Source organism: Rhineura floridana, chromosome 9 (genome assembly GCF_030035675.1).
Source record: "Rhineura floridana isolate rRhiFlo1 chromosome 9, rRhiFlo1.hap2, whole genome shotgun sequence".
In the NCBI taxonomy this organism is placed as follows: domain Eukaryota; kingdom Metazoa; phylum Chordata; class Lepidosauria; order Squamata; family Rhineuridae; genus Rhineura; species Rhineura floridana.
Genome location: NC_084488.1, coordinates 32661659 through 32671344, shown reverse-complemented (window position 1 = coordinate 32671344; position 9686 = coordinate 32661659). Strand labels below are relative to the sequence as shown.

At 43.2% G+C, this 9686-nt stretch overlaps 1 protein-coding gene across 1 annotated transcript in view; it reads left to right on the top strand.

Moving 5' to 3' along the window:
• The first annotated feature begins 329 nt into the window (after positions 1-329).
• LONRF1 (LON peptidase N-terminal domain and ring finger 1) overlaps positions 330-9686 on the top strand; it is a 33430-nt gene continuing 24073 nt past the window's right edge. The window contains exons 1-2 of the mRNA XM_061583074.1: positions 330-1385; positions 7049-7167. Of these exons, the coding sequence (XP_061439058.1) occupies positions 692-1385; positions 7049-7167 (813 nt within the window). The 5' untranslated portion in view covers positions 330-691. The remainder of the gene's footprint in view (positions 1386-7048; positions 7168-9686) is intronic.

The following is a 9686-nucleotide window of genomic DNA, read 5'->3' as shown; positions in this document are numbered from 1 at the left end:
TGCTGCAAAATCTCTGTAAATAATTATCCCTGCACTTGATTCTACCACATGCATCACTGATAGTCCTAGGTTGCAAGAGTTCTAAAGGTCTAACTCGTCAGCAAATCAAAGCGAACAGAAATGAAAACTAGTCTTCAGAAGTCAGCTGAAAAGGAGGAGCGCTAAATTCTTATAATCGAACAAAAAAACCCAACCCCCTTTTCCTATCGAACCGGCCAGCCCTCAGCTGTATCTTTCAGCGATCCCAGCCAGAAAAGAAAGTTACAGGAAAGAGCGAGCACGTGGCCTTGTTTTATAATTTCCTCGCCACGCCTCTTTCCTTTGTCGCACTCCTCGCTGTTTTTTATCAACCAATCGAAAGTAAGCCTGCGTGGAAAGTCAGATGACGCGTCGTTTTATGCAACTCTGTGGTGTTGCTTGGGTCTATCTCGAGCCTACAAGAGGAGGGGGTGTGGAGATTAGACAGATGGCATCTGGATTCTACAGTTACCTGCGGTAAAGTGAAGCGAGTAAAGAGTAAACGACTTAAAAGAAAAGGAGGGGACGCGTGGGCAGAGCCGCTCGTGAGCGCGCTTAACAGCCAATAACGTCTGAAAAAAGTAAACCGACTGCGCACGCGCGTTCAGGTCAACCGCCTGCCGGCTCCGTTGTATTCCTTCACAGAGATCGCAGCGGCAGCGCTCGGGCTTGCATGCCACACCCCCCTCCGGGAGCCGGACGAAGCAAAGAACAGGAGGAGGGGGAGATGGCGTCGTCGCCGGTGGCTGTGAGCGTCGAGATGGCGCCAGAACCAGGTGGTAGTGGCGTCTGTGACGGTCAGTCGGAGCAGGAGCGGCTGCTGCGTCGCGGGGAACTTCTGGCGCTGGGCAATCGCCTGAAAGAAGCGCTGGAGACTTACTCGGCGGCGCTGCGCCTGGGCCCGCCACCCACCCCGACCTCCCGCCGGCGCATGGGCAAGCTGGTGGACTGCCTAGTGGCGCACTATCGCCTCCAGCAGCGGGGACCGAAAGCCTGTGCGGCTGGGAACGCGCCGGGCGAGGGGAAAGAGGAGCAGCAGTTGCCGCTCGGCGGTTGGGAACACAGCGGAGTAATGACTGGGCTGTTCAGCTGCTGCGGCTGCCAAGGCTTTCTGGGCGAACCGGTGACAGTACCTTGCGGGCACACCTACTGCCGGCGCTGCTTGCATGAGGAACTCCGCGCTTGTTGCCCCCACTGCGGGGATCCGCTCGCACCATCGTCCGTCGCCGTCGTCCTCAGTTACTTGGCAGAGAAGTGGTTCCCGGGGGAGTGTAAGAGAGTTCGGACCTGGCGACGTCTTGGCGAATTGCTTGGGCAAGGGCATCTCCGGGAAGCTCATGCAGCCGCCAGCCAGGCCCTCATGAAGGGTAAGCGACGGTCGTTTGGGCCTTTAAAGCACACAGCGGAGCGTTGTTTAGCTCCCTATAAGATCCCCACCCCCGCTTCCTCACTTCACAGAGAGATTGCGCATCCAGCCATACGCATATTTTTCTCATAAGTGATCGTCACAGAGTTCATTAGGTCTTTCTGTAAAAAAAAAGTTTATTAGATTTTGACCGCACTCCTATGCTTGGATTTTAATTGAACGCAGTGGGGCTTGTAAGTAAATGTACATAGAACTAGGATCTAGAGCTTTTGCTCCCCTGAAGGAATCTGTGGGAATCATGTATGTAGGTTGTGACCAGTAGGCATGCTCATGTATATCTTGCACTGTACATAGCTGGTTTGTGATGTGTGGCTGTCACTTGATGACTACAGCATCAAGGACTGACTGGAAAATAACCCAGATGCTCTATGTAGCTTCCAATGCAATACTTTTGAATGAAATTAATGTTCACGTTCAGCTGTGAATGAGTGTTGCATAATCTCCAGGTTCCTGTGAACGAGTCCCCAGTGTTACTGAGTGGAAAGCTGTAACTACCTTTCCAGTGAAAATATGTACTTAAAACTTGGCCTCAGAGGCAGCAGTCTGTATGCAGGAGTTTTGAAGTTCCTACAGAGTTAAGGCTTTTGCAGGAAACTCACATTGCAGATTCTTACCAACCTTTTCAGTGAGCAGTTAAAGGTGAAAAGGTAGGGATCCTAGAAGGCATTTGTGGATGGGGGGTATCATGATTATTTTGTGTATTGTGGAATAAAAGCTGTGGTGAGTAACTCAGAAAAAGCACCCCACATTGGGGCTGTGAACTTCGTGTCATCCTCACTTTTTGCATGGGCATACATATGCTTATGTTTTGTTTTTGTTACACTCTTGTTTTTGTAACCTTTTCCAGAGGTTTCAAAAGTTGGAATATAGAAGAAACACAAGAAGAGAGATATATTGTAGAGGGTTAGTTCTGTAAATTAATGTAGTGACCAAGGCTGCAATCTGATAATGTAGTGACTAAGGCTGCAATGAGGGTAAGTCCCATTGAATCCAATGGTGTTTACCTCTGAGTAGACATGTATGGATTGCATTGTAAGAGAGAAGTGCTGTCATTTTCAAAAGAGTTTAAGAAAGTTTCAGCTTCTATATTTTGGAACCTGTCTCCTGAAGTATTACTGAGACAATTCACAGGAGGCATGCTAGTTGCATAAGCAGATGGGGGTGTGGAAGGGGGAAAGGTTGTATAATGTTGGTGACGTCACAGATGGGAGCACTGAGCCTTTCACAACACACTCCTGGGAGAAGACTTGTATGTGGGGGTCTGGGGATATGATTAGACTAATATTTCTGGAATACTTTACAGTATGTACAATATTGAGTACTACTTGTAACACTGAAGGAAAAAAACAGATAGTTTAATTGTATATATGATCTTATGTCTCCTAATGATGAATCTGGGCTGCTAGCCATTGTCACTTTGTGTAATTGTTCTGGTTTTCTGGCTGTTCAAATCATACTTGTGGCTTAAATTCTCAGTCTTTGTTAACATTACGTTACTTATATCTTGCACTTGTGCTTCTTTGGTTCTAACACTTTACTTTCAGATGCAAGGTGATGGCCAACTTAAATAATCAGGCAACCTGGTTTTTAACTTTAAAGCCTAATCCAAATATGTTAGTACTTCTTTCTGAGGAAAGTCTTATTGCTGCTTGGAAACGGTTTAATTTGTTCAAGTAACTATGTAATGTTTAATCCAATTTTTAATACATGTGCATCAGAACAAGGACTTTTGCTCGAAGTGCAAGAGGGAAGGATAGTTATGAGGACAAAAAGGTTATTTTGCTGTGAGATGGAAACTTTGAATACAGAGTTACAAGTTCTCAAAATGCAATACATGTCCTTAATTTCAAGTAAACAAGAATAGAGGAGGGAACCAGAAGTCTTGCTCTTGATAGCATAGCTAATTGAATAAAAGTCTAAGTTTGGGATGTGACCTATTGTGCCATATTTATATGACCTTAGATTCATTTGCTAATCTCTAGCATGTGACTAACATGTGACAATTGCGAGTACTGTTTGATGAAATAGATTATCTTGACCCACTCTGGGTTCAGGCCTGGTTATGGAACTGAACTGGCCTTGGTCACCCTGATGGATGACCTTACTTGATCTCTCAGCGGCTTTTGATATCATTGGCCATGGTATCCTTCTGAGCCGGCTTGGTGAGATGGTTATTGGAAGCATTGTTTTACAGTGGTTCTAGTGTTATCTCCGGGGTCAGTTTCGGAGAATAGCATTGAGTGATCATCTTTTGTTCCCCTTGCAGTTGTGCTGTGGGGTACCATCTTGTCCCCAGTGCTGTTTTAACGTCTACATAAAACTTTTATGTAGGTCATTAGCAGATTTGGGGCAAGATGTCAGCAGTATGCTGATGATAACCAGCTTAATATTTCTCTGTTTCTTAATGATATCTGAATCGGGAGGTGCTTCTGGATCCGTCTTTGTTGCTAGAGGTCTAGGTGAGCTCAGTGGCTAGGAATGCCTTTTACCAGCTTTGGCTGGCAAGACAGCGGCGGCCTTTTCTGGACCAGGATAGTCTGACCTCTGTTGTCCATTCACTGGTAACCTCCAGGCTGGATTACTATAATGCACTCTATGTGAAGCTCCACTTGAGGTTGATCTGGAAGCTACAGCTGTTGCAAAATGCAGTGGTGTGACTGCTCATTTTGGCAGGATATTGCTAACATGTCGCCCTACTGCTGAAAGAATTGCACTGGCTGCCCATTAGCTACTGGGCTAAGTTCAAGGTTCTGGTTTTGGTGTATAAAGCCATATACAGCTTGGGACCGGGATACCTGGAAGATTGTCTTATCTCTTTTTTACCCAGTCGGTCACTGCACTCTGCAGATGAGGGCCTCCTGCTGATACCATCTCATCAGGTGGTTTGTTCCACACAATATAGGAATCAGGCCTTAGGGTTGTGGCACCTACCCTCTGGAATTCACTCCTCTTAAATATAAGATGGGTGCTGTGTCTGTTGTCTTTAAGACACCTATTGAAGACCTTCCTCTTTCAACAAGCCTTTTAAGTAGAGACCTTAACCATAGAATTACTGACCAGTTAGTTTATTGGATGTCAGCTCTAAGATACATAGTCACTTCCTTCTCCAAAAGTTGACAGAACGGGCAGATGAAAATAATATTCTACATCAGGAACAAGCTGGATTTAGAAAAGGCTATAGTACATTAGATCAGATCTTTGTGCTAAATCACCTAATACATAAATATACCAGTGGATCTTCTAGATGGCTTTATGCTGCTTTTATCGACTTTTCCTTAGCCTTTGACTCAATCAACAGGAACCGATTGTGGGATAAGCTCACAGGGACCAACATTGATAAGATATTGTTGTTTCTGATCTGGAAATTTTACACAAACACATGTATGAGGGTAAGAGTACAGATGGAAGACTGACAGAGGAAGTCAGTACCATCAGAGGAGTTAAACAAGGTTGTCTGTTAGCACCTCTTTTGTTTAATCTTTACATTAATGACATGGTAACTGAGTTAAACTGCCCAGAGCATTTCCCTCCATCAATAGGTAACCATAAAACTGCTATACTAATATATGCAGACAACTTGGTACTGTTATCTATGAATAAAATTGGGCTGAAGAGAAGTCTGGGAAAACTTTGATTATTGTAAAATAGAACAGCTTGTAATTAATTATGTGAAATCTAAAGTGGTGGTTTTTGGCAGACGTCCCCCCAAGAATAACTGGGTTTTAGGTGGTAACTAGATAGAACAGGTTTCCTCCTTTAAGGATCTTGGAATATATTTTGATGAGAAAAGCTCTTGGAACATTCATTTACAGAATGCTAAAATAACACCACAGAGAACAATTCGAGCTATTCTCAATTTTTTTTACTCTAGGGGAGGCAGGTTGGTAAATCCTGCACTGAAAGTGTTCCTTGGGAAAGTGGCTCCCCAAATCCAATATGGTATTGAGATTTGGGGGATAAGGCAGAACAACTTGAAGGAGCTGGAAGTCTGCCAAAATAAATTTCTGAGATACTTACTACTGGCTGTACCCTCAGAGACCCCAACCCCATTTCTTAGGATAGAGACAGGCATGGTATCGGTTAAAGCTAGGGTGCAGAAGGCAGCCCTTCTGTATTATAAGAGGGTGCTGGACATGACGGAAGACAGTCTTCCAAAGCTATGCCTGAAAGAGGAAGGGTGGATGGGCCAAGTCATGCCAAGAGTTGCTGAGCTCTAAAAACCTACCTCCGGACTTTTTTTTTATCATCCCTGGACTCAAAAATAAATTGAGAGATTGGATATATAGGATGGATAACAATCGGGATTTAGACCTAATCAAATCATCAGATTTTTTCCACTGGTACTACTTGTTGAAATCAAACCATTGAAATCAAACCATGAAAGAGCCCAATATTTACAAATGCTCACTTTTGCCTCCCTGAGAATTGCATTTACAGAACTACGTTTCCAAACTATGCCCTCAGCCGTTTTGGATGGAAAATATAGGCGGGTCCCAAGAAATCTACAGTTCTGCATCTGTGATGGGGGAGAGGTAGAGGATATTTCTCACTACCTATTATATTGCCACTTATATAAGACCCCTAGGAAGAGATTCCTGGGACAGATTTTGACAGCTTTAAGGGGTGATTCTACCTATGTGAAAGTATGCTCGTTACTGTCAGATTGTGATCCGTATGTTACATACAAAACAGCTCTGTTTGCTAAGGCAGCAAAACATATTCATGCAATTACTTTGAGTGCAATCGCAGTGGACTGTACAGGGGACTTGTTAAATTGAATTTGTCTGCACTTTGTTATTGTATATATACACCTTTTTGGTTTGTGATGGCTGTTAGTCAAATAAAATAAAAATGAACTGAACCAAGAAGTAGAGACCTTATCCCAGTTTGCATCTTTGTTGGAATTATTTTTTAAGATGTTTTTAAAGATTTTTTTAAATATGTTTTGTTTTTAAGATTTTTTTATTGTTTTCTCACCTGTTTGCCACCCTAGGCTACTTCTGGGAAGAAGAGTGGGATGTAAATTTAATAATAATAAAAAACAATGAATTCTCTCCTTTTTGTTTTCTTTTATTTGTACTATATTCCTTTCTTGTCTATAGATCTGGATGTTTTAGGTCTTGCAGACTGCTCAACTGAAGAAGAATTTGACTGAAGAGAAGTGGCTACTGGGCTTGTGTTACAAACTATTTCTATAAAGGCCCCACATGGGGTCTACAAAACTAACCTAAATCTCTGTTTGGGTTTTTGGATAAGCATTCAAATCTTTTTATATGTCTAAGCATATAGACAGTAATGCCTGTAATTAGGTTAATTTCTCTAGGGGCTTCCAAAATCTTTACTGTGTCCTTATTAGCAGTTTACAAGGTTTAGAAGTTAATAAGCCACACATTTTTACTAACTTGCTTGTCCATATCAGCAGTATGAAAGAATGAACTACTTCTCTTCAAACTTAGAAAAACATTTTTTCTGCCTGGCTGCTTTGGAGGCAATTCTTACTTTCCATAGTTGAATGTAAGTTTGCATTGCAGGTGTATTGTGCATTATAAAAGCTTAAGCAATTTATATTCAGTTACATGATGAAGCAACTGATTTTTGTTTTAGATCCTAATGACTTGATGTTACGAGTTTATAGAGCTGAATCCTATGCTGGCTTCCAAGAACTTAAATCTGCCCTGGATGACCTGAATGCTGTTATCACTATAATGCCAAATTGGCCTGAGGTAAGTCAATAAAGTGTAAATCCAACTAAGTCATGCTGGGAGCTGACCCATTGAAATTGATGGATTTAAGTTTCTTAATTTCAATCTTAAGGATGGCTGACATTGGATATCGGCCATAATATACTAGTGAAAAAGTATGACAAATACAGAAGCGTTATGCTAGAAATTGCATCTAAATCGGCAGTTTTCCCTATGAGTCCGGCCATCACAGCGGGTATTAGCTCCACCTATCGTGCGAAGGCAAGAATGTCTTTGAAGTCAAGACTAGGGGCGTCAGGCCCCTCCCACTCTCCAGTTCATTCTTGCCTTCGTACGAACAAGATTGAGATACTATAGCGTAGCATTTAGCTAAGTTTTTTCGTATTTGTCTGTTTATTTGTTCTGACTGGGTGCGAACCTAGTGTTACTTGTGTGTCTCCCCAGTCCATCCTTTCCCTGTTTTTCTGTTTAACTTCATTTAAGTTTATTTCTACTTCTTTTGAGGGTTCCCTCAGAGACCGCGGCTGCGGTTCTCCATGTTTTTGTGTTTAGCCTTCCATTTACTTTTATTTCCCTTGCTTGTCTGAGGGTCCCCACAGAGACCGCGGCTGCGGTTCTCTACCTTTTTTGGCCGTTTTTGAGCCTTTCCCTCCCTGACTTTGCCATCCATCGGGAGCTCGCGGCTTTGTCTCTCCCGTAGTGCTTTTCCTGCTCAAGCCGCGCTCTGTGGAGCTTTTGAAGGGACCGCGGCTGCGGTTCTCTTCCAGGCGGGAGCTTGTGGCTGCGGCTCCCTGCCCTTTTCCCCAGACACCTAATTTCAGCCTGCCGCCTTAATTTAGCCTGCCGGGGTTCTGCCTCTCCGGAGCCTGTTGATACGGCTCCTTTTCTCCCTCTATCTCCGTGACTTTAATTTTCACCGCGGAGAGCTCTGTAGCCGGCGGCGGCGGCAGTGGCTTGCCTTCCTGCTGCCTCATCCGTCACAGGCTTCTTTCGGCAGTCTCCTTCTTGGGGTTTTTTAGAGCTGCAAGCGCGGCTATCGGCCCCGCGGCTCCCCCTGCGAGACTGTGCTGGGCTACCCTTCCCCCAGTTCGTTACCAGACGGCCGCCATTGCTCCGTCTATCTCCGCCATTTTTAGATCATTTTTTCCCGCTTTTTTTTTTCCGGGTGCCATTTTTGTTGGATTCAAATTTCCCGCCTTTTTTGTTACCCCTTTATTAACCAACGGATAGCTTCCCTGCAAGCTATCTGTATGTGTGTTGTCTGTGTGTTGTAGACAGACTTACACAGGGCTTCCTCACACACAAATTTACTATGACTGTATCATCAAGGCTGGAGTTTTAATACAGTGGCTGCCTTGTACTAAAGTTGAATTATATTCAGTACCATCAAGGCTGGAGCTTTAATATCAGTGGCTGACTTGTACTAAATCTGAATTATGTTCAGTATCATCAAGGCTGGAGCTTTAATATCAGTGGCTGACTTGTACTAAATTTGAATTATGTTCAGTATCATCAAGGCTGGAGCTTTAATATCAGTGGCTGACTTGTACTAAATCTGAATTATATTCAGTATTATCAAGGCTGGAGCTTTAATATCAGTGGCTGACTTGTACTAAATCTGAATTATATTCAGTATTATCAAGGCTGGAGCTGACTTGTACTAAATCTGAATTATATTCAGTATTATCAAGGCTGGAGCTTTAATATCAGTGGCTGACTTGTACTAAATTTGAACTATATTCAGTATCATCAAGGCTGGAGCTTTAATATCAGTGGCTGACTTGTACTAAATCTGAATTATATTCAGTATTATCAAGGCTGGAGCTTTAATATCAGTGGCTGACTTGTACTAAATCTGAATTATATTCAGTATCATCAAGGCTGGAGCTTTAATATCAGTGGCTGACTTGTACACAGGGCCTTCTCTCAATCCCGCCAACAAAAACAGCCAGATTGGCGGGTACTAGAGAGAGGGCATTCTCAGTGGCGGCCCCCACTCTTTGGAACTCACTCCCACAAGATCTCCGGCACGCCTCTTCCCTAAATGTGTTTCGGAAAGCCTTAAAGACCTGGCTCTTTCAGCAGGCCTTCGGGGTATCCGGGGAGGGTTAATTGTTATAACTGTAATGCCTCCTGCCCAGTTTTAATATTGTTGCTGCAGATGTATTGTTTTTATATTGTATTATTATATTTTATCAATTGTATTCTAACAAATTTGTAAGTCGCCTAGAGTGGCTATCGGCCAGATAGGCGACGAAGAAATTAAATTTATTATTATTATTATTACTAAATTTGAATTATATTCAGTATCATCAAGGCTGGAGCTTTAATATCAGTGGCTGACTTGTACTAAATCTGAATTATATTCAGTACATCCTGCCCCCTCTGTGGCTGTGTACCACGCCTGAAATCCAGCCTACAGCACTAATCTGAGCTATATGTTGTACATCCTGCCCCCTCTGTGGCCGTGTACCAAGTCTAAAATACAGCCTATATTATACAGCCTATATTATTCTAACGCTGATACCACAGTGCATCCT